General features: G+C 58.3%; 1 protein-coding gene across 3 annotated transcripts; it reads left to right on the top strand.

Moving 5' to 3' along the window:
• The first annotated feature begins 398 nt into the window (after positions 1-398).
• On the top strand, positions 399-24,279 carry PKN1 (protein kinase N1). 3 transcript variants are annotated; one of them, XM_039252307.1, is made up of 22 exons: positions 399-566; positions 4,961-5,264; positions 7,298-7,449; positions 8,728-8,854; positions 11,788-11,933; positions 12,213-12,426; positions 13,196-13,390; positions 15,510-15,619; positions 15,713-15,856; positions 17,580-17,655; positions 17,737-17,878; positions 17,972-18,065; positions 19,983-20,062; positions 20,138-20,213; positions 20,299-20,390; positions 22,017-22,193; positions 22,384-22,446; positions 22,579-22,655; positions 22,879-23,021; positions 23,303-23,410; positions 23,488-23,568; positions 23,987-24,279. In XM_039252307.1, the coding sequence occupies exons 1-22, from the start codon at positions 546-548 to the stop codon at positions 24,188-24,190; spliced, it is 2,826 nt and encodes a 941-aa protein (XP_039108238.1). In that variant the 5' UTR covers positions 399-545; the 3' UTR covers positions 24,191-24,279. The 3 variants fall into 3 exon arrangements, with proteins under 3 accessions (XP_039108238.1, XP_039108239.1, XP_039108237.1); XM_039252308.1 differs by lacking the exon at positions 399-566 and adding an exon at positions 658-749; XM_039252306.1 differs by lacking the exon at positions 399-566 and adding an exon at positions 3,908-3,975.
• The last annotated feature ends 214 nt before the right edge of the window (positions 24,280-24,493 follow it).

The raw sequence follows: 24,493 nt of genomic DNA, 5'->3' as shown, positions 1-24,493 counted from the left end.
AGGACGACCTTTCCTAGGAGCCCTGAGCTCGCAAACGAGGCGGGAGAGGAATTGTTTTTGTTGTTAGAAGGGTCCCGGGAGGCCCAAAGGCCTCTGCCACTCCCTGCTTTAACGCGGCTCGGTCTTTCCTTCGGGTTCCCGCGCGCCCCGATGGGGGACATCTGGGCAGAGTGAGGGTGCAGAAAGAGCCAAGGGCGAGGGGAGCAGACGACGCGACTGCGGCCGGGAAGCGGGACGGCCCCGCAGGCGAGACCCCGCAGCCCCGGGGGCCGCCGGGAGCCGCGCCCCCTCAGCCCCGCCCCCTCCCCGGGCGCCGACCTCGGCGGTCACGTGACCGGGCCCGGCGGCCGCTGGGGCCGGAGGGCGCGGCGCGCGGACGCGGCGGCCGGGCCAGGCGGGGCCCGAGCGGAGCAGGCCGGAGCGGGCCGCGAGCTGGCGGGGACTCGCGCCGCGCCCGCCCCTTCCCCGCCCCGCGCGGGGCGCACGCGCGCTCCTCTTGCTGCCCCTCCCTCCGCGCGGGGACCCCTGGCGGGCGGCGCGAGGACATGGCCAGCGACGCCGTGCAGGTAGGCGCACCTGCGTCCGCAGCCGCCGGGCGGCCGGCCAGCGCCGGGGACCCCCTCCGCCCGCGCGTTGCCGGGGCTCCCCGGGGCCCCGGGAGCCCAAGGTGGGGGCCTCCCGAGCGCCCGGCGCCCCCTCCCTGGGGCGACACCGTGGAACCAGCACGGTCCCCTTTTCGGCAGGTGGAGGTACGCACCGAGCGGGAGCGGGGAGGTCCCAAAGGCCCCCGCCGCACCCCTAAGCTCCTCCCCCTCCGTGAGAATTAGAAGGGGCGCGGCGGAGGCTCTACTTGGAGTGTCTGTGGCTGGCTGTGCGTCCCGGTGCCTGTCGGCCCCATCACTCAGCTAGGCACGCCCCCCCCCCCCCCCCCCCCCCCCCCCCCCCCCCCCCCCCCGCCCCGCATTCGGTTCCCGGCAGGTGCGACTCCACCTGGGGCAGGTGCCTGGCTCAGTGGCCTGGAGGGAAGGAGGCCGCTGGGTCCGTGCCCCTCCCCCTGCACAACCACGCTCTGGCGGTCCCCCCTCCCCGCCTCCAGACTGAGCTTTATGATGGTCCCGACGCCACCCAGATTGGCACCTGTTGGCGGAAGTGCCCGAGTCACCTCATTAGGTTGAGGAATGGGGGGGATCCACACAGCCACCCTCAAGGCTCCGGGGTGGAACCTAATCCCAGGCTGGGGATTCTCTTGTGCCTAGAACCCTACCCTGGGGGGGGGGTGCAGGGCGGGGGGGGGGGTGTGCAGGGCTGGGGGGCTGGGGGGCCCCCTCCCCCGTATGCAGACACACACAGATGGGCACCAGCTTGCCACCCCGCCGGGTTCTCCGTGTGCCACCTTGAGACTATCACAGCCTTGGACTCACCTTCCACATCTGTGACAAGCGAGGCCAGGGTGACTTCTGACTTTGCTCCAGAATCTGAGGCACATCGTGTGCCTCTCTCTGGTGCCCTCCTTACTGCCTCAAAAGCCCTCTTTTGTCCTGTGGTTGCTGTGTAACTCGGTTTTCGTCTCCTTCTGCACCTGCCCCCTCCCGGTCCCCTCTGTGTCTCCCCCATGATCCCCTGTCCCCCACCCCAGTCCTGCTGATGGCCTGCCAGCCTTGCCGTGGAGCTGGGCGTATCTGGTGTTGCCGATCACATAAGGTCAGACCTCGGGGCCGGGGTGGGCGGGGGTTTCTGCCTCTACCCCCAGCCCTGGGAGAGCTGTGTAGGCACCCCTGGCGCATGCACGCACTTGGCATGTAGCAAACACGACCCGAGAGGAGGCTGTGAGTCCTGGAATGAGGCTGGGCCTGTGCTATGGTTCCGCCCCCCCCCCATCTCTTGCCCAATTTCTTACCCCCTCCTGGTCATCCCTCTCTTGTGCCTGCTTGGGCCTGCCACCCTGTCCCTCTGTCTGTCCCGACGTATGCTTGTCTGTTCTGTGTCCGGCAAACGGATGTCCTGTCCAGATTCCGGAAACGCCCAAAGCATTGAAATCTCCGGACGTGAGGGTCTAGGTTGCTCTGGGAAGGGGGGCTGGATGTGGGTCTCCTGTGCCTTGGTGGGCGGTGGGGGAGCAGGGAATCTCCAAGGCTGGGCCCGGCTTCTGATTCATGGGTTCGCCTTGCTGGCCCACGGGTGACCTCTGCTCTCTGGGTAGGAGTGAGTCACCCAAGGGAAGAGAACCCAGGAGGCTGGACCTCCCTCCTTCCCTCCCTGCTCTGCGTATTCTCAGGCCTCAGCTTCTATTCCTCTCTGCCTGGATTTTCCCCATTTGAGCTGGCCTGGATCTTGGCCGAACCCCCGCTCTGCCTGCTAGGGACGGGACGGGACGGGGCTGGGTGGTGGGCGGGGACTGGCTGCCAGCTGGTAGTATTAGGTGAACTTGGACTTGGACTTAAACTCCAGCGCTGTCCCTGTCTCCCTGTGTGTCGTGGAGCCACTGCCTTGGCCTCTCCGAGCTGTGGTTTTGCCCCCAGAACAAATGGGCCTAAGAGGGCATTTGTCGTCCAAAGGGAGAGATGTAGACAGGCCTGTGCTCTGCAGGTGGGGCTGCTGGGAAGTCCTTGCGGGAGGACATGGTCAGCAGCCCAGGGTGTGAGTCTGTCCTTCCCCGCAGGGTTTCTCAGCCTCAGCACTATTGACATTTGGCGCTGAATCATTCTTTGAGGTGGGGGCGCTCCTGTGTCCCGAAGGCTGTGGAGCAGGCTCCCTGGTCTCAACCCAGGAGATGCCAGGGGCACACCCTCCCCACCTCCAGTTAGTGACAACCCAGAATGTTTCCGGAAGTTGCTGAATGCCCCGGGAGGTGTGTGTGGGGGTAACCTACGCCCTCCCTGATCTGCTGCTGTCATCTCTCTGAGCCTCAGTTTCCTCAGGATTAATGTCAGGGGTCGCTGGGATGGTGAGACTGATACTCTGGGCGTGCATAAACCCTCCCTGGGGGCAGCTGCCCTCCAGGTAGGCTGGGAGCCAACGAAGACTTTCCTCATCTGTGAAACGGCTCTCCCGGCAGGGGTTCTCACGTAGTGCCAGGCCTCCTGCTTAGCTGGTGGTCAGATGCTGGGCACTCCCATTTTAAATCCCAGCCCTTCCTCCTGCTGGCTGTGGGACCTTGGGGACAAGTTATGTCACCACTCCAGGCCTCAGTTTCCTTGTCTTGAAAATGGGGAGATAATAGCACCACCCTCCCTCCCCCCCCCCCCGTGGACACACATTAGTTGACCTAGGTGGGGCTTGTAATAACTGCCCTTATCATTAAGAGTCATCCTTGGCCTTCAGCGGGCCGCCGGTTTGTGGGCACCCTCACCTCAGAGCGTCAGCACTGGCTTCTCATGATGTGGGTTTCAGAGAGGTGGCCTGGCCCGGCCCTAGCTGTGGTCACGGCAGTGGGTGAGCAGATCGAGAGGAAGCAGGAAGTCAGGACAGCCTGCATCTGCAGGAAGGGGGCTCGCCCATATAAGCACTCATGTAAGCAGGCGTGTGCACATCAGTGTTCATTGGGTAGGCACGGGGGTGTGCCCTCCCTGGGCTGCCTGTGTTCCGTGCACACGCCTGTAGGTATATGAGACAGTGTATACATCCAGGTCAGCCCCTGGAGCCCGTCTATACTCAGGGGAGCCTGGTCTCCAGGTCCACGCTAGCGGGCATGTGATGTGTGCGCACCTTAGCAAGTCCTTGGACAAAGAGCAGGGGCTCTCCCTGGTTGCACCCTGAGAAGCAGGCTTAGTCCTGGGGGAAGCACTGAAGGAAAAGGTCCTCTAGATGCCCCGGAGCCCCGGAGCTGGCCCCACGCAGGGGGTGCTGGGAGCTGGCAGGAAAGAGGAAGTGGCGGTCAGGAGGCCCTCGCAGGGCTGGGGTTCAGGAAGAGGGCGGGGCCCTCAGCCCGGACCCAGGATGGCGCAGGCCAATCCCCCTTTGGACCAGGAGCTGGAGGTGGGCACTGGGGTCGGGGTGGGGGGCAAAGAGGACCCCAGTGACACAGGCCGGAGGCCCTGCCCTCAGTGTCTCTTGATTCGGGACCAAGGGGAGGAGACAGGTCCCTGGCCTGGGAGTTTTCTCTCTTGAAGATGAAAATACGTGGGGCTTTTTGAGGCTCCCAGGCCAGGGCAGAGGGAGAAAGAGACGGGGCGGTGCTCTATGGGGTCCAGGTGGAGGGGCTGAGAAGACGGGAGACAGGGCTCGTCCCGGGACCTCCCAGTGCGAGGACACAGCTGGGGAAAGACGGGGCCTGTCCCCAGATGTCCTTTGGAAGGAGGGAAGAGGAGGCCTGCCCTTGGCACCTCCTGTCTGAGGGCATGGGCATGGCCGAGAGGGAAAGGGGCCCGCTCTCCAGATCTCAGCCCCATTGTTTGCGGGAGGGGGGCAGAAGCCTGCCCTTGATACTTTCTCGTTTGAGGAGCAGCGAGGGAAAATGGGGCCTGCCCTGGGGACCTGATTTTAGGGACGGCAAGAGGGGAGTTGGGGGTCTACCCTTGGGACCTCCTAGTTTAGGGAGGGCAGAAGAGAGAAGGGGTCTGCCCTCAGGACCTCCTTTTGGCGGGCAGTGGGAGATAGGGCCTGAACTTGAGGACCTTCTAGTTTGGGAGGGACACACTGGTGAGGTCATAGGGCCTGTGTTCCCGAATCGTGGTGGTAAGGAAGAGAGGAGACTGTCCTTACTTACGGGGTCCCCTAGCCTGCAGGGACAGAGAAGGAAGAAGGCTCTGCCCTTGGGACCTCCCAGTTTGGGGGACTTAGGAAGCAGGGAACGGGCCTCATCTCATCTCCCAGTTTTTTTTGGGGGGGGGTCCGAGTACGTGGAGCGGGCCCTGTCTTCGAAGCCCCAAGCCGGGAAGGGGCTGGGCGCGGGGGGGGGGGGGGGGGGGGGGGGGGGGGCCGCACTGTGGGGTCCCCGCTGACCACGCCCCCTCTCCCGCAGAGCGAGCCGCGCAGCTGGTCCCTGCTGGAGCAGCTGGGCCTGGCGGGGGCGGACCTGGCGGCGCCCGGGGTGCAGCAGCAGCTGGAGCTGGAGCGGGAGCGGCTGCGCAGAGAGATCCGCAAGGAGCTGAAGCTGAAGGAGGGCGCCGAGAACCTGCGGCGGGCCACCACCGACCTGGGCCGTAGCCTGGGCCCCGTGGAGCTGCTGCTGCGCGGCTCCTCGCGACGCCTGGACCTGCTGCACCAGCAGCTGCAGGAGCTGCATGCCCACGTGGTGCTGCCGGACCCCGCGGCTGCCGCCCGAGGTGAGGGGGGGGTTCTCCAGAGGAGAGGGCGGGTCCACTGCAGGGGGGGGTGGAGGGTGCGCCCCCTCTCTCCCAGAGCGGTGCACAGAGCCCCCGAGAGCACACGAGGTGGCGACGGCCTGCAGCCTCGGCATCCGATCCCGGTAAACCCCAAAACCAGCACCCAGGGCAAGGTCTATGCAGTCACACCACTAACCCGGACAACACAAGGGACCCACACAGTGTCACATGAGTATATCTGAAGACTCACACGGTTGTACCAACATTTGGACAACACCCAAAGATTCTTTTACAAATTTCTTTAATTTTCATTTTGGGGCCCCTGGGTGGCTCAGTCGGTTAAGCATCCAACTGCGGCTCAGGTGTGATCTCACGGTTTGGGAGTTTGAGCCCTGCACTGGGCTCTGTGCTGAGAGCTCAGACCTGGGAGCCTGCTTCAGATCCTGTGTCTCCCTCTCATTCTTCCCTTCCCTGCTCATGCTCACTCTCTCTCTTTCTCCCTCTAAAAATAAATAAACATAAAATATAAGAAAATAAAAATTATTTGTGGCCAAAAACTCATAACATAAAACTAATCATTTTTTTTTAATGTTATTTTAAGAGAGAGAGAGAAACAGAGCCTGTGAGCGGGAGAGGGGCAGAGAGCCACGCAGAGAGAATCCCAAGCAGGCTCAGCACGTCAATGCAGAGCCCCACACGGGCCTTGAACCCACCAACCGTGAGATCATGACCTGAGCCGAAATCTAGAGTCAGACACTTTTTAATTAAAAAAAAAAAAAATTATGTCTTTATTTGAGAGACAAGAGACAGAGAGCGAGTGGGGGAGGGGCAGAGAGAGAGGGAGACACAAAATTTGAAGCAGGCTCCAGGCTCTGAGCTGTCAGCACAGAGCCCAGCATGGGGCTTGAACCCACACACTGTGAGATCATGACCTTAGCCGAAGTTGGATGCTTAACCGACTGAGCCACCCAGGCGCCCCTGAAGTTTATCATTTTCAGTATACAGTTCTGTGGTGTTAAGTAGATTCACACTGTCGTGCAAGGCATTACAGAACTTTGTATCTTGCGACCAAAGGGTCCTCCCACATCACATCAGTAGCCAGAGACCCTCGCACACAGTCAACCCCAGCACCCGGATGACGCCCAAGGGCCTAGGCACTGTCGCGAGAACACCCAGAGACTTCCATACCTCCACCTAGCACCCAGAGAAAAACACACATGGTCCCAGCCACACACAGACAGCATCTAGAGCCCCGTGCACGTGGTTACACCAACCCGCAGAGATGCACACATACCGCAACCCTGACAGACGCACAGTGTCCCGTGAACAGCTAGCGACGGATACGTACAGTCAGACCAGGTCCACAGACTCTGCCAACACCCATGCACCGGCTCGGCCTGTCAGCAGCCGGAGCCCGACACTGCCATCGCAGTGCTCAGACATCGTTCATTCAACACCTGGCGTCTCCTGCGGTCACATCTGCACCTAGAGTTCCCCAGCCCTGCCTCCACGTCACACCACTGTCCAGGGGCTCACACAGAGTCGTGCCGGCATCCGGGGACACACGGGTCTGGCTGTACCAACACGTAGCCATTGCTGGTTCAGACATTCTAGGTGTTGTGCCAACAATTAGAAACACATGTGTTGGGTCACCCCAGTACCCAGAGCTCACACCCGGCGTCCCGCATACGTACGTGAACGCCTTGGGAAACACTCAGTCACGCCAGTGCCCTGTGAGCAAAGACATAACCACACCTGAGCCCACAGACCCTCACACAGCCGCGTGGGGAGTGGGGGGGGGAGGGGCTTCTGTACAAAGTCACACCGACACCAAGGACTTACATGCACCTGGACTTTTGCCCACGCTCCTTCACACCGGTCTCATCCCGGTGCTGAGGGGGTTTCCCTGGGCGGGCTGCAGTGGGGCCAGAACCCAGTCTGGGCAAAGGCTGGATCCTCTCAGCTGGGCAAAGCCTCTTAGGCAGATGGCGGTGAGGGCCGTTGTGACTTTGGTCTCCCCCCCCACCCCTTAGATGCCCCCCAGTCTCCTGGTGCAGGTAGCCAGGCCTGCTCGGCCACCAACCTGAGCCGCGTGGCCGGCCTGGAGAAGCAGCTGGCCATCGAGCTGAAGGTGAAGCAGGGGGCAGAAAACATGATCCAGACATATAGCAACGGCAGCACCAAGGTAGGGGCCATATGCACGTGCACCCCAACGTGCGTGCTCGCAAACCCCCGCGTGCATGTTTGCCCGCCCCCCGCATGCGTGGGTGCGCCCCATGTGCACACGCACCCCCACGTGCGTGCTTTCAACCCCCCACGTACGCGTGCGCCCGCCCCCCCCACATGCATGCACACTGGTCAGCAGATCACCGGCTCGGGAGTGGGAACCGTAGTGCCACCCACGTCTCTCTGCCCCGTGGGAGGCTGGGACCCTCTGGGTTGGGGACAGAGGGACTGATGGGGGACTTGGAGGCAGGTCTGGGGCGTGGGCAGCTTGTAGGGGGCATCTGAGAAACAGGATGACCGTCCGAGATGTCAGACAGACACACAGCAGAAGCTGTCCCCCACACTCAGTCACGCCAGAGACTCGAGGGATGTTCACAGTCAGGGCGACGTTCAGCCTCATTGCTGGTGGCATCTCTCTGTGACATACACCCACGTGGTCAGGTCAGCACTTAGATGCACACATCCTAACATCTAGGGACACACAGAGTCCTATCGGCACTTGGCATGCATCGACACTGTCATAACATCTAGAGACACAGCCGTAAGGACCCTTTGAGAGCTGCGGAGGATGCCTACCACTGCCACCTCCAGACACAGAGACAGATAGTGTCAAGCGATACCCAGGGACACACGGCACAGGCCACCAGGGCGCCTTGGGCACGCAGACACACAGACCGTTAAATTCACACCCAGAGACTGGAGTTGTCACACAGATTGGAGCTCTCACACCCACACCCCAGTCCTGGTGTCCCTGGAGTCTACTGACTGCAGACTGGCTGTCAAACACACCCACCCGGTGACCCTTGGACTCACCCATGTGGCTCGCGTCAGGGCCACACCCGCCCTCAGGGAGCACTCACCCACGTGTGTGCCATTCTGACAGCTGACTCGAGCGCGGTGCCTCCTGACGCCAGGCGCGGCTCTGAGCCCTGCGCACTGATGGGCTCCTTCGGTCCCTAGCCCGGTGGTGGTCGGCGCCGTCAGTCTCCCTATCCCCGCAGAGGCGGAAGCAGGCCTGGGGAGGCTGAGTGCTGGCCCGTGGTCACGTGGGGATTAGGTGGCAAAGCCGGGATTCAAACCCACGGGCTACATCTCCCCTGTGCTCCCAGGAATGCATGGAGGTGCATGCTGTCCCCACATCGCCTCTGTGACACACTCACCACAGCCCTCACAGGGTGCACAGAGGACCAGTGGGCAGACCCCCACGTGCCCTTACCATCCATCCCCCTACCTCCAGGACCGGAAGCTGCTGCTGACGGCCCAGCAGATGCTGCAGGACAGTAAGACCAAGATCGACATCATCCGTATGCAGCTTCGCCGGGCAGGCCAGCTGGAGAGCCAGGCGGCCCCAGAGGATGCCCAAGGTGAGCCCCTCTCCCTGGGACAGACTAGCCTGCCGTCCACCTGGCAGAGTTCTGCTCCCAGCCCCATAAGCAGACCCTTTCTGAAGCAAGGGAGGTGGCCGTTGGGACTCACGGTATGACCGGAACCCATTCCTGACCCTCTCTGGGACGGTTTCCCATTTTGTCCTGTGTGAGGTTTGCCCTAGATCAGGTATTAGCAGACTACAGCCCGAGGACCAAGTCTGCCACTGCCTGTTTAGTTTTGTAAATAAAGTTTTATTGACACACAGCCATGTCCATTCATTTACTATCTTCTGAGGCTGCTTTCGCAGTGGCTACCAAGGCTGTGTGTTCCGCAAAGCCGAAAAGATTTACTCTCTGGCTCTTCGTGAAAAGATATGGCAGGCCCCCGGATGAGGTGGCCCCCACTGTGTAGCACTGGGGGTGTCCACAGTGTGTTTCAGTGTCCGTGTGTGGGTCTGTGTATGAATCCCTGGGAGTGACTTAAGCTGATTATCAACCTGAATTTGTAACTGGATCTTGATGTGTGCAAGGACAGCTGTGTCTGTGCTACTAATGTGTGTCAGTATTAATGTGACATTGACTGTGGGGACCAGGGGCCATGCGTATGTCCTGGTAACCATGACGGTTTGCGTGTCCCCCGGTTTAACAGTGTTAGCTGTTAGCAGGGATTAGTGTGTTCGGCTGCTGGAACAGAATGCCACAGACTAGGTCCTTACAAGCAAGAGAGATTTCTTGCTCACAGTTCTGGAGGCTGGGAAGTTCAGGATCAAGGTTTCTGGTGAGAGCCCTCTTCTGGGTTCACAGATAGCTGCCTTCCTGCTGTGCGTGTCCTCCCATGGGGGAAGGGGGGAGGAGCTCTCTGAGGGCCCCTCTTACAAGGGCACTGCTGCCATCCATGAGGGCTCTGTCCTCCTGACCTAATCACTTTCCAAACACGCCACCTTCTAACACAATACCGTCACATTAGGAGTAAGGTCTGTCTGTCCCTCCCTCCCTCCTTCCCTCCCTCCCTTCCTTCCTTCCTCCCTTCCTTCCTCCCTCCCTCCCCCACTCCCTCTTTCTTTCTTCCTAAGTTTATTTATTTATTTTTGTGAGAGACAAAGACAGCTTGAGTGGGGAAGGAGCAGAGAGACGGGGAGAAAGAAAATCCCAAGCAGGCTCTGCACTGCCAGATATAGGGCTTGAACCCATGAAATTGTGAGGTGATGACCTGAGCCAAAAACCAAAAGTTGGTTGCTCAACCAACTGAGCCACCCAGGTGCCTGGGGTTGGGTTTCAATATATGAATTTCAGGGGAACAGAAACATCCGGTCCATAGCAATGGGATCTATAACTCGGATGACAGTGTGTGCGTGTCTTTGGGGAAGGGGAGGTGTTAGTGCGGCTGCTCATCTGTACCGGGAATGCCTACGTAGGTTTCTCAGTGACGGCGTGACGGTATGGTCATGTCCCTGTGCCTGTGGGTGGTTTCGTAACCTTGGGTAATAGTACGGTTTTGTCCCTGTAAGTGTAAAAGTCCTGGCGACTCTCTGGACACACGTGACGGCAGGCCTGGGGGCAAGAGTGCGACCGTGTTTGTAAGACAACGTGCCTGTGAACGTCAGGGTTCCTGTGATGCTGTGTCTGTGTCGGTGTCTAAGGGAGTGTCATACTGTGACTTTCTCTGAGCACCCACAGTCTGGGTCTGGGTCAATATACGGCCAGTGGGACTGCCCTTGGAACCTACATCCATGGACAGCGTGACCGTGACCTTGTGCCTCTGGTGACGGTATGTCCTTCTGCCTGACCCTGTGCCATTGGGTAACTGTGGCCGTCCTGTAATGGGCCATGGCCGTGTCCTCGTGACTTCCTACTGGGTGTCATACCCAGTCTGTTTCCCTGCAACATTTGAGCCTGTGGGTATTGTTGATGTTTTCCTGCCTGTGCGACAGTGTGATGGCATTTCTTTGCCTGTCTCTGTGCCTAATCCGCGTGGCAGTGTGATTATGGGTCTCCCCGGGCTGGAGCTGGGGCCCCAGGAGTTTTGCAACAGTGTAAATGTGTCCCATAAGGATGTTGATGTCTTGTGATCATGTTGCTCTGCCCCGTGACAATATGCCTGTGTGGCGGTGAGAATGTGTGTACCCCTGCCTCTGGGTGACCGTGTGCCTGCGCTGGTGACAAAGCAATAATGCCGCTGTTCCCCCGTGAGTGACAGTGTGGCAATGTCTCTGTGTGACCGTGCCCTTGCTCTCCCAACTGCATTGTGTGTCACCACGTGGATGGTCACATTCGTTTACCCAGAGCCCTACTGGAAGAAACGGGGTCATTTCCAATCTCTGCTCTTAGAAAGGAGGCTTCAGTGAAAAACCATGTACGGATGTCAAGTGCAGAGGTGTTTCTATGGGATAAAGTTCCTGAACTGAGTTTGCTGAATCAAAGGGCAATTACATTTACGATTTTGATAGATATGGTCAAACTGCCGCCATTGGAAGGCAGTTAGTAAAAGTTACCTTTTTTTTTCTTAAGCATCCCTGTGCCTGTGTGACTGTCTCCTTCTGACTATCTAAATGGCCATAGTGTCCCTGTGACAGTCTCTGGATGAAATGGGACCCTGCCAACACATCTGTCCTTTAAGCCTGTGTTGATAGTGTACCTGTGTACATGATTGTCCCTGTATGACAGCCTAACTCTGTCCCCGGGATGGTCCCTGTGGGTGACAGTGTTTGGAAGAAAGAGTGATTGCATTTGGGTGGAAGTGTGACTGCCTGCAGGTGACAGTGCGACTGTGACACCGTCAGCCCTTGATTGCTTGGGGAAAACGTGACGCATCTTGGTGGTGGTACGTCTGTGGCCAGTGCCCGTCCCTGCGGATGCGTGCATATCTCGGGCTGGGGTGGTCGGACCCGGGTCTTAGGTTGGCCTCACCTCCTGGCATCCCACGCCCACAGGGAGTCCAGACCTGGGGTCCGTGGAGCTGCGCATTGAGGAGCTGAGGCACCACTTCCGGGTGGAACACGCGGTGGCCGAGGGCGCCAAGAACGTGCTACGCCTGCTCAGCGCCGCCAAGACCCCGGACCGCAAGGCAGTCAGCGAGGTGAGGGGTGGGACTTTGGCGGGGGCGGGGCCCCAGCGAGGGGGCGGGAATCGACCCAGTAGGGCCTCCAATGGTGAGGCTTCGGCAAGGGGCGGTGCCTCGGTGGGGCGGGACTTTGGCCTGGGGTGGAGCATCGGTCAGGGGCGGGGCCTCGTTTTCCTGGAGCCCAGGGATGGGACCCAAATGGTTTGAGGGCTTGGGCCAGGTAAGACTTAGCCAGGCTTGGGGAGGCGCATGCCAGGCCCCACCTGTAGCCCCACTCTATCCCTCCCATTGCAGGCCCAGGAGAAGCTGACAGAGTCGAACCAGAAGCTGGGGCTGCTGCGGGAGGCGCTGGAACGGCGGCTTGGGGAGTTGCCCGCGGACCATCCAAAGGGGCGTCTGCTGCGGGAGGAGCTTGCTGCGGCCTCGTCGGCAGCCTTCAGTGCCCGCCTGGCCGGGCCCTTCCCTCCCACGCACTACAACACTCTGTGCAAGCCCGCGTCACTCACAGGTGGGTCTCAACCTCCGCGGCTCTGTATCCTCGACCTCTCCCCAAATCCTGCAACACCCCCAACCTGGATCTGCGCTCTCCCCACCCCTGTACCCCCTCCTACTCCATTCTCCATTCACCCCAGCTCTGTAGCCCTGGGCCCCACTTCCCTAAGGCCCCACAGCTCTATGCAGTCGACTTCCAGGCCCAGCTTGGCCTTTTATTCTGGACTCTTGCCCCCATGCCCGGCAGGCCCCCATCACTAGCCCTCCCTACCCAGCCCTGCTTTTTCCCCCAGCCAAAGACCCCCAGCCCAGTCCCACAACCCCTCATTCTCAGAACCCTCAGCTCTAAGCCTGCCCCCACCTCCCAAGGCCAGCTAGCTCCTCCCTCCTTAGACCCCTCAGCCATTACTTTCCCCTTAGATCAGCCCTACCCTAGACCCCTGACCCCTTCTCGGACCTCAGGTCAGCTCCCTGAATCCTACCCTTGACCCCCGAGTCCAGTCTGACTCCCCACTGCCTCAATCATCGGCATATGCCCTAAACTATCTTCTGTCGATAACCCCCAGCATCCAGAGCCCTGACCCAGCCCGGCCCACCCCAGCCCCACCCCTGCCCCTTCTTCCTTATTTCTCACTCGTGGGCACAGCCATCCCTGCATCAGACCCCCTGCCCCACCCCAATTGTCCCTCACCAACTTCTACCTGTGTGCCAGCCCCCTCTGGACATGCTCACTTCACTTTTGGCCTGCGCCAGAAATGGCCCCCCCTGAGCCTATCCTCCCTCAGGGACTCTGGAGGTGCGTGTGGTAGGCTGCAGGGACCTTCCGGAGACCATCCCCTGGAACTCCTCACCCTCAGTGGGGGTGCCCGGGACCCCTGACAGCCGCACCACCTTCCTGAGCCGCCCAGCCCGGGGCCTTTACAGCCGAAGCGGAAGCCTCAGTGGCCGGAGCAGCCTCAAAATGGAAGCTGAGAACACCAGTGAGTGGGCACTGAGGCCTGGAGGGAGGAGATGGGGTGGGGGTCCTGGGATGTCTCACGCTTGTAACACTTTATTTTTTTAACTTTTAAAAAATGTTTTTATTTATTTTGAGAGAGAGAGAGAGAGAGAGAGAGAGCATGAGTGGGGGAGGGGCAGAGAGAGAGGGAGACGCAGAATCCGAAGCAGGCCCCAGGCTCTGAGTCATCCGCACAGAGCCCGATGCAGGGGCTTGAACCCACGGACCGTGTGATCATGACCTGAGGTGAAGTGGGACACTCAAACGACTGAGTCAGCCAGGTGACCCCCTATCCCCCAGCTTGTAACGCTTTAGAGAACTAGCACTTTACATTCATTAGGATAGATACTGTTTTTAAAAAAATACAGAAGTGTTGCGGAGGATGTGGAGAAATCGGAACCCTGGCACACTGCCGTTGGGACTGTAAAGTGCTGCAGCCCCTGTGGAAAACAGTAGGGCAGGTTCTCAAAAAATTAAACATGGAATTACCATAGGATCGGCAGCTCCACTTCTGAGTATGCCCCCCAAAGAGTGGCTATGTGGACGCTCGTGTCCACAGGCGTGTGATTCACAGTGGCCAAATTGTAGAAGCAAACAGGTGTCCCCTGGCGGCCGGCCGGATCAGCACAGTGTGGTGATGTGCAGTGGGGTGGTACTCAGCCTTAAAGAGGAAGGGCATTCCGCCACAGGCTACCGCACGGATGAACCTGAGGGCGCTAAGCTAAGTGGAACAAGCCCGTCACAAAAAGACATGTTCTGCACGATTCCACTTCTCTGAGGTGTCAAGAGTAGCCCAGGTCATTGAAATGAGAGGATGGCGGCTGCCAGTGGCTGGGTGGGAGGGGAGAGCAGAGGATTGCTGTTTCCTGGGGACAGAGTTCCGGTGGAGGAAGATGAAAAATGTTCTGGGGATGGATGGTGGTGGTGGCACAACAGCGTGCACTGAACACTTAACAGTGATTACAGGGGTAAATTTTATGCTATGGGAACTTTATCACAATTAAAGAAAAACCGAATGCATCCAAAAAAAAAAAAAAAAGAAGAAGAAAAAGAAGAACAAACAGTGGAGCAAACATCCATAATCCCACCACCCAGGTCAAGAAATAGAACTCCCTGGGGGCACCTGGGTGGCTCAGTCGGTTAAGTGTCCGACTTCGGCTCAGGTCATGATCTCACAGTTCGTGGGTTTGAGCCCCGCGTTGGGCTCTGTGCTGACAGCTAGCTCAGAGCCTGGAGCCTGTTTCAGATTCTGTGTCTCCCTCTCTCTCTGACCCTCCCCTGCTCGTGCTGTCTCTCTCTCTCTCTCTCAGAAATAAAACATTAAAAAAAAATTAAAAAAAAGAAATAGAACTCTCTAGAAACCCCCCTGTCCATTCTAGTCCCCCTCCCCCCGCCTCTGTCCAGAGGTAGCTACTCTCCTGACATGTGGTCAGCATCTCCCTGCTTTTCTTTGTAGCTTTAGCATCTATGTACACAGGTCAAAACAACATGGTCAAACCTTGCCTGGTGTTTGAATGTACACGGAATCACACAGAACGTATTCCGTGGCAATGGCTTCTTCCATTTAACATCATTTGGGAGACTTAACCATATCACAGCACGAAGCTGTAGTTTATTCATTTTATCTCCCGTTTGACAGCCCATTGTCTTAGACTGAGTAATATCAAATTGCTGGGGCTTTTTAAAGTAAAAAAATAGTCATTGTTGAATATCAGCTAGTAAGACTATACTGTAGTTTATTTGTTAATTCTCCTATTGATAGGTAGATGTTTATAGTGCGGGGCCAATATATAAGCATTATATGTATGCATTTCCCAATGTATACCGCATGGTTTCTTTAGGATGAATTCTTAGGAGTGTATTGCTGGAAGTTGCTTATAGAATAAAAGTGAATTTGGGTCCCTACCTCACACCATACACAGAAATCAACAGGAAGTAGATTATAAACGCCTCAAGGTGAAAGGCAGCCCCATAAAGCTTTGTCCGGATAGCATGGCAGAACATGCCGGGGGGGGGGGGGATTTCCTTACTAAGATGTGAGATATCCCCCCGACGCACCCCCCCAAACATTTTCCGAGCCCCTACCCCACCCCTCATTCCAGGTGAGGTTAGCACTGTGCTCAAGCTGGATAACACAGTGGTGGGACAGACGTCCTGGAAGCCGTGTGGCCCCCACGCCTGGGACCAGAGCTTCACCCTGGAGCTGGAAAGGGTGAGCTAGGTTTGGGGGGGGTGGCAGGGCCTGGGGGAGGAGGGCGCTGGAGCTTCGTCACCCCAGGTGATGGCTCACTTCCTGTCCCTCCAGGCCCGGGAACTGGAGTTGGCCGTGTTCTGGCGGGACCAGCGGGGCCTGTGTGCCCTCAAATTCCTGAAACTCGAGGACTTCTTGGACAACGAGAGGCATGAAGTGCAGCTGGACATGGAGCCCCAGGGCTGCCTGGTGGCCGAGGTACGGCCTGACCCCTGACCCTGAGAAAATTCCTTCCTACGTCTCCTGCTCCCGGTTTTCTAGAAGGGAAGTGTTTTGGGGTCGTCTCTGATCCCTGACAGAAAAATAGATGTAATTAGTGATATCAGGGGTTCGTTTTGTTCTGAGGGGGAAAAAATGGACCCTGCTCCCCCTCAAAAAAATCGCAAAATTTTGCCAAGCCAAAAAAAGAAAAGAAAAGCCTGGTGACAGGTCAAGGAGATTGCTACCAGAGCACGGTGGGGTAGAGAGAAAGCCCTTCTGCAGGGCTGTTAGGGTTAGGGTCTAAATCGGGGTGCCCCGACCCTTGATGCTACGGCCAAGTGCGCCCTAGGGGCCAGGTCGTTCTTGGTTTACACTGTCGGGTGTTGAGCAGCACCCCTGGTTACACCCACAGGGAGCCAGCGCCCCCTGGGTGAGAGCCCTCGGTCTAAATAGCGTTCCTAGCTGACGCCTTGTGGTGTGAGCCCTGCACTGTCCTAAGCGACTTGGCGGCATTAACGCATTAAGCCTCACATCGACCCACTTCCACTCAATTCAGAAGGGATCCTCAGCGAGTCACGTCTGAGGGAGGAGAAAACGGAGGCACCCAGTAGGAAAGCCCCTGGTCCTCTCATTCGGCCAAAAACGTCCCCAAAAGTGCTTTACATTGGCCCCTGACATACATGCACGTGCCCTGTTACGCGTCCGTGCCTCCGGGTGGGAATTCGAGGACCGCTGGGGGAAGAGAGCAGGGGCCGGGGCTGACTTGAGCGGCAGGGCGGTGACGTGGTTCTTCCGTTAGGGACACCGGCTCAAACCAAGCGGGTGGTTAGTCGGGGCCGTGCATTCTGAAGCCGTCCCACTCGCCCTCGAGGTCCGCTTATAGCGTTCTGTTTTGTTTTCCTGCCTCCCCAGAAGCACGAGCCAGTAGAACTTTCTACAGTTCTGTGATCTATGAGCCTACAATAATTGCATTGTGTTGTAGATGGAAAGGCTCTATCCGTGTGGCCCGTCTAACACGGCAACCGCCGGCCACGTGAAGCGTGGCCAGCACAGCCTGGGAGCTCAAGTTTCAATGTTACTTTAAATTTTTGTGGAATTTAAATAACCCTACGTGGCTAGCAGTGACCATCTCGGACACGCAGTAAGCCACACCGTCGTGTGACTTTAGCGCCTGCTAGAACATGCAGCCGGAGCTGGGAGAGTTCAGCCGGACCGGCAGCTTCCCCACGTGGGAGGCACCAGCAGCACCTGCAGAGCTCGCTGAAACCTGGACGGCGGGGCCCCTCCCCCGTGTTTCTGATTCAGTGGGTCCTGGCGGGGGTCCGGGAATCTGGATTTCTGGCAAGTTCCCCAGGTCGTGCTGCTGGTTCCGGGACCACACTGGGGGAAGCCAGGCACTAGAGGACGAGGGACCTTTGCTGGCGTTGACTGTGTATCTTTGTTGGCTCAGAGCCCAACAGCCCTGGGGGACGGGTTGGTGGCCTGCTTCTCGCCTTTCCAAGATGGCATTTCAGGGGGTGGCCCTGCCAGGCAATGGACTGGGTTTTTGGCCCCTTTGTACATTATAACTTCCTAATACTCTGTGTTTGGATGTGGGGCCGCGGTGATAGGAACCCCAAAACATATGAGTGTGTGTACCTATGCTCCTAAGGGCTCCCCCCACCCCACCCCCATGCCTAGAGATGGGGGTCGGTCCTCACCCACTGGCCCGTCGCTCCAGGTTACCTTCCGCAACCCTGTCATTGAGAGGATACCCCGGCTGCGAAGACAGAAGAAAATTTTCTCCAAGCAGCAAGGTGAGGGGGTGAGCAAGGCGGAGGAGGGGCCAGGGGTCCCAGGGGTATCCTGAAAGGTGACGCCTGTCCCCATGCCTCCAGGGAAAACATTCCAGCGTGCTAGGCAGATGAACATCGACGTTGCCACCTGGGTGCGGCTGCTTCGAAGGTTCATTCCCAATGCCACGGCCACGGGCACCTTCAGCCCTGGGGCCTCTCCAGGACCTGAGGCCCGGTCCGCAGGGTAAGGAGGGAGGTTCCTGGGGTCTTCTAGGCTGTTCCCAGTTGCTGGCCAGGGTGCTGGGTGCCAGACAAACCCTCCTCCCATGTTCTGCAGCGATGTATCTATGGAGAAGCTGCACCTCGGGGCCGACTTGGACGGTTTGCCCCAGAAGAGTCCTCTGGGCCCTCCTTCCAGCCCAGCGAGCCTGGTGAGTGTCCCGCGCATTCCCCCCTGGGCCTGGCTTGGGCAGCGTCAAATGTTCCTCCCCCCTGGGCCCCCTCCCCAGCTCAAGGCCCAGAGACCAGCAGGAGTTTCCCTGGGGCCCACGTCGCTGCTAGAAGCAGGGTACCACTCTCTCTTCCTGAATAAAAACATGAGCTCAGGGGCCAGGCCACCTGGGTCCTTGTCCCCGCCCTGCTCTTCATTAGCTGTGTGACCCACAGTAGGCTGCTTCACCTTGCTGTGCGCTGTGCACCGGCCTGTAAAACAAGCATGTTTACAACCCACGTGGAGGATAGAAGTCAAGACAGAGGATTTCTCTGGTGGTGGTGGGGGTTATTGAGAGGAGGGGGGAGCTACAAGGAAGCCCATCAGGGTCATGTGATGTTGTGGATCTTAATCGAGGTCGGAGATCCACATGCTTTTCCCATAAAGGGGCATAGAGTCAATCGTTTTGGCTTTGCGGGCCTGGGGGTCTTGGTCACAGTCACTCAAAGCTGCCATTGTAGAGAGCGGCTGTGGACGGCCCATCTACACGCCAGCGAACAAGGCCGACCCTGGTACAAGCTCACTGGCGGCACTCAAGTCTGAATGTCGCCTGGCTCGCACAGATCGCAGAAATGTTACTCTCCTTTCGACTCCCACCCCCACCAGCCCTTTAAAACCTTTAAAACGTCAAAGCTATTCTTAGCTCACACATTGTACAAAACATGGTCCACCCACCCCACCCCACCCCCACCCCCACCCCCGGGCGCTGTAAGAGCTAGCCCCTTGGTGCTGCTCATGGAGTGTATTTTATACCTCGTCTAAAAAAAAGAAAAGAATAGCATATGTTTCTGTATTGTATTCACAATAATAATATAATGACAGGCACCATTAGATGAGCTTGGCAAAACAAAATCCGAAAGTTTAATGCCACCGCATGCTGGCCAGGAGGCCGGGAAACAGGCGGTGGGTGGGAGGCGGGCGGACGGTTGCATCTCCTCGGGAGAGCGTAGCTGGCTGAGCTAAAAACGGGCCAGCGTCTTGGGCCAGGAGTTCCGATCCTGGACGCACACACGCGGAAAGATCGCTGCGGCTGCTCTGTGTGGGCAGAAGCGAAAGCCTCAGAGCGCGCTCGTAGGAGCCAGTGCGGAATGAACGAGTTGATCTAGGACGTGGCTGTGACCTGCGCGGAGTGGCACAGAATAGCTTCTAATGTCGGTCGTCCCAGAGGAGAGTCGGGCTTAGGATATTGTCAATCATGGGAGCAAGGAGAATGTAGCCTGTCCCATCAACTTTTGCTTGTACAGAACGTATCTGGAAAGGTACTCAGGAAATCCTTGACGGCGGCTGGTTCTGGGGCACCAGAGGCGGTATTTCCCACCTTACAGCTGTTTGTGCCGATTTGATTTTTACAACTCTGTAGTGGAGGGTGAGGAACCGGGAGTAACGTGTTCCCGTTTACAGTATTAATTTGGACTCTTTCCAAAGTTCCATGCACACGTGGTATAAAAAGAATCAAGTGGCTCCCGGGGCAAATACCCATCAGGGAAATAAGTAGGCAAAATGATAAAATATATTCACAGCAAGAAAAAAGCAGCGAAAGGCAGCGGGAGTATGTGTGTGTCGGGGAGGGGGGATCCGGGGGGATCCGTTAGCTATCTGATATGCTGATCACCTGGAACGGGACATCCCAATAAATGCCTGGTGGCAAGGGAGGAGCTGTGCAGACGTGGGTGGGGAAGAGAGGATTCCTCCCGGTGGAGGGAATAGTCTGGGCAAAGGTCTCGAGCTAGTGTGTGCACAGGACAGTGTGGCTGGAGGGGAGGATGGGGCCGAGCTGGAGGGCTGGAGGAGGGGTGACCTCAGAGAGGTGAGGGGAGCCTTGAGGTGGCGGGGCTCTGGCCTCCTCTCTCTACTGCAGAGCTCCCTGACCCAGGAAACCACCACCGCTCCCGAGCTGCCTTCAGAGACCCAGGAGACCCCAGGCCCCGCCCTGTGCAGGTGACACCCCTCCCCCAGTCCCCTCCCGCCACCCCTGCCTTCCATCAGGTCCCCACCACTGTCCTCTCTCCACAGCCCTCTGAGGAAGTCACCCCTGACCCTCGAGGATTTCAAATTCCTGGCGGTGCTGGGCCGGGGTCACTTTGGGAAGGTGAGGCAGGGAGGCAAGAGGTTGGGGGCCCCGGGGGTTCGCGGGCTGGCCGTGAAGGCCATCACTGCCCACTGTGGTCCCACAGGTGCTGCTCTCTGAGTTCCGGCCCAGCGGGGAGCTTTTCGCCATCAAGGCTTTGAAGAAGGGCGACATCGTGGCCCGAGATGAGGTGGAGAGGTGGGGAGCCAGCCCGGGTCCTCTGAGAACCTTGGTCTTGTCTTCTGGAAAGTGGGAGACAGAGCAGTCCCCTCTCTGGAGCTGCCGTGACAGTGATTCATAATAGTCCCTGTCATTTATTATTAAGCCAGCACATAAGATGGTAACAGCTCTTAGAAAGCACCCATTATGCGCTTTATGTCCAGTAACTCTTTTGTCGTATGCAGTAAATATTATTGTCCTCATTCTGCTGATGACACAGAGAGGTCGAGTGAGTTGCCCAAGGTCACAAAGCCAGTAAGCAGCAGGTCAGGGATTCAAACCTAGGGACTCAGGCTCTGAAGCCTGTACTCCTTTTTTTTTAAAATTTTTTAATTTTTTTTTATTTTGAGAGAGAGAGAGAAAGAAGGGGAATCCCAAGCAGGCTCCACACTCAGCATGAAGCCCAACACAGGGCTAGATCTCACGACCATAAGATCATGGCCTGAGCCGAAATTAAGAGTTGGACACTTAACTGAGTCACCCAAGCGCCCCCTGAAGGCTACACTTTTTTTTTTTTAAATGTTTTATTTATTTCTGAGAAAGAGAGACGCGTGAGCAGGGGGTGTCAGAGAGAGGGAGACACAGAATCTGAAACAGGCTCCAGGCTCTGAGCTGGCTGTCAGCACAGAGCCCTATCCAGGGCTCGAACCCAGGAACCCTGAGGTCATGACCTGAGCCGAAGTTGGATGCTTAACCGACTGAGCCACCCAGGAGCCCCCTGAAGGCTGTACTCTTAATGGCACCATTGCACTGTCCCTGCTTTGGGGTTATGGCCCTGGGTTCAAATCCCACCTCTGCCACCAATTTGCTTAGAGACCCTGGGGAAGGGTCTAAGAGATCCTTTGCACTTCTGAACTTAGCCTCCCCATGTAGAAAAGGGGAGCAATGATTCCTTCCTTGCGGGGCTGTCAGGTAGATTAAGTGAGGGGATGCATCTAGAACATTCTACACAGTATCTGTCCCCACCCCCCGTAAATATGCCCAATAGAGACACTGATTGTCCCTAATCTTCCTGACATCTTATTAATCAGGAACCCAACTCAGCCAGCCTTAAGCAAAAGAGGAATTTATTGCTCTGGATCAGAAAAGTCTAGGGATGCACTGCCTTCAGGCATGGCTGCATCCAGTTGCTCAGATGACATCTCGCAGTCTTCTTTCCTCTTTGTGGGCTTTGCTTGCAGTCATTTCATCACAGGCAGAGATAGCCCCCTACCACAGCAATTTAAGGCTCATCCACTAGTTTTAGCCCTTCTTCCTTAATAATTCCAGCGGAAATCCTGAGGTTGAGCCCTACAAGCTTGGCTTGACCATTCCCGACCCAATTCCTGGCCGGGGAAATGGGGTGCTCCTATTAGCCCACCCTGGCTGTTCCCTAAAGGGATGCTGGGGGGGGGTGCTGTTACTAGGATGACACATGGATTCTGGGCGCCTCTTTAGCAGACAAAGCTGCTGAGGCTCAGAAAATTAAGCAACCTGCCTAAGGCTGCACAGCCATTCGAGGCCCTCAGCCAATAGCCGATGACTGAGGGAGGACTCCTGGGAGTGTGGGAGTCGGGGGTGGGAGACCCACTGTGGTCTCTGACCCCTGCCCGCAACCCTGCCCAGCCTGATGTGTGAGAAGCGGATCCTGGCAGCGGTGACCAGAGCAGGACACCCCTTCCTGGTGAACCTGTTTGGCTGTTTCCAGACGCCGGAGCACGTGTGCTTCGTGATGGAGTACTCGGCGGGCGGGGACCTGATGCTGCACATCCACAGCGACGTGTTCTCCGAGCCCCGCGCTGTGTGAGCCCCCCCACCCCCACCTGCCCCAACCCCAGAGAGCCTGTGGCGGCCATCTTCCTCCCTCTCTCCCCCCTGCTTTCCCCAACCTCCTGGAGTTTTGGGGGACTGGGGGAGTTACGAAAGCAAGGTGTTCGTGGCTTGCCTTCCTTGCTGGGAGGCCTGGCTCGGTCACATGAGCTTCTCCCCGCAGCTTTTATTCAGCCTGCGTGGTGCTGGGGCTGCAATTCCTCCACGAACACAAGATCGTGTACAGGTGCGTGTGCCTGTGTGTGCCCATGTGTGCCTGTGCTCCTGTACACGCGGTCCGCCCACCGGGGGCCCTCAGGCTTCAGGCAGGGCCCAGCCCCCCACTCATCCCTCTTTACATCCCCCTAACCCATCACAGGGACCTGAAGTTGGACAATTTGCTCCTGGACACCGAGGGCTATGTCAAGATCGCAGATTTTGGCCTCTGCAAGGAGGGTGAGGGGCGGGGCTGGGAGTTGAAGGGCTCGCCTCTGAGGGACTAGACAGAGTGGGGAGGGAATGGAGTCCCCAACCCTACCTGGGTCACCCCCAACCCTAACGCTGGGATGGGGCTGACTGTCGAGGCCACCCCATGCTGGGCTGGGCTACCGCTGGGACCCCCACCCATAGCTGGGACCCCCCCCCGGCCCAAAACCTCACCTGGCCCTGCTGCCCTCAGGGATGGGCTATGGGGACCGGACCAGCACATTCTGTGGGACCCCGGAGTTCCTGGCCCCTGAGGTGCTGACAGACACATCTTACACGAGGGCCGTGGACTGGTGGGGGCTGGGCGTGCTGCTCTACGAGATGCTGGTTGGAGAGGTGAGGCCCCAGGCTGCTCCCACCCTGCCTGACCCTGGGGTCACACCGGAAACTGCTTAAGCCTGGCAGGGATGGGGGAGGGGATCATACTGTGTGTCCGTGTGCTGCGTGATAGGGGCGGCTGGCCTCCCTAGCCTCAAGTCTGCATCTGTAAACTGGGGGTACTTACCTGCCCACATCAGCCAGCACCCAGAAGTACTGGGAGTAGAGGGCTCAGGTGGGGCTGGGAGGAGAGTGGCCAAAGGAGGGGCCTAATTCACCCTGGCTTGCCTTGTCCCCAGTCCCCATTCCCAGGGGACGACGAGGAGGAGGTGTTTGACAGCATAGTCAATGATGAGGTTCGCTACCCCCGCTTCCTGTCAGCTGAAGCCATTGGCATCATGCGCAGGGTGAGGAGCCCCTGACTTGGGCCTGGGGAGGGGCTCTGGGGCCCAGAGCGGGAAGACTGACACCTCTCTCTGTCCAGCTGCTGCGGAGGAATCCGGAGCGGAGGTTGGGGTCCAGCGAGAGGGATGCAGAGGATGTGAAAAAGCAGCCCTTCTTTAGGGTGAGGTTCTCCCCAAGTGCCTGGCCAACCCCCCCCCCCCCACCAGAGACCTGGTCATCCCCCTCCACCAGGGCCTATTCATTTCTCCCCCACCAAGACCCAGTCACTTCCCTTCCAACATTCATTGTCACCTCCGTTTCCTTCTGCCCCCCCCCCCCCCCCCCGCAACATGCACATCTGCTCCTGGCTGGCCTGGCGTGGATCATTGCCCTGTGTGTGAACCCAGGCTTCTTCTCCCCCACCCTGGGCTCCCCATACTCACTCTGTGACCCCTACTGGGAACCCAGTAAGGGTCACACTTTATTCCTCTATCTTCTGACCCCTTATGTTAAGCCCCACAGATGCAGGGCTGGCCGATCGGACTGTCTCCTCCCCAGCCTCTCCTGCTGACTTCTGTCTCCCCTCCCCCCCTCCACAGACACTGGGCTGGGACACTCTGCTGGCCCGGCGCTTGCCACCTCCCTTCGTGCCCACGCTGTCAGGCCGGACCGACGTCAGCAACTTCGATGAGGAGTTCACAGGGGAGGCCCCCACGCTGAGCCCGCCCCGCGATGCACGGCCCCTCTCGGCCACTGAACAGGCAGCCTTCCGGGACTTCGACTTCGTGGCTGGGGGCTGCTAGCCCTCGCCCCTGCCCCTGCCCCTGCCCCTGCCCCGACCAAGCTGTTAGTAGTTTTTAAAAAGGCCTTTGGGGTTTGCCCCATCCATGCATCCTCTGGCTCCTCATGTGTGAAGTTATGTTGGCGTGGGGGGCGGGGTGGGGTGAAAGAAGCGTGAGCTTGGAAGTGGAGAGAGTTGTGGGCGATCAGATCCGATGGGGGGCCAGGGGCATAAGGTGTGACGGGGAGATGCCCTGAGTTTGTATGGGGCTCGTTTGATGAGGGTTAAGGGAAGGTGGGGACTCTGGGCTGTTGTTACGGTGGGG

Source organism: Hyaena hyaena, unplaced genomic scaffold (genome assembly GCF_003009895.1).
Source record: "Hyaena hyaena isolate Hyena2069 unplaced genomic scaffold, ASM300989v1 scaffold_414, whole genome shotgun sequence".
Taxonomy (NCBI): Eukaryota; Metazoa; Chordata; class Mammalia; order Carnivora; family Hyaenidae; genus Hyaena; species Hyaena hyaena.
Note: the sequence above shows the minus strand (reverse complement) of the source record. Positions and strands in the feature narration are given on the sequence as shown.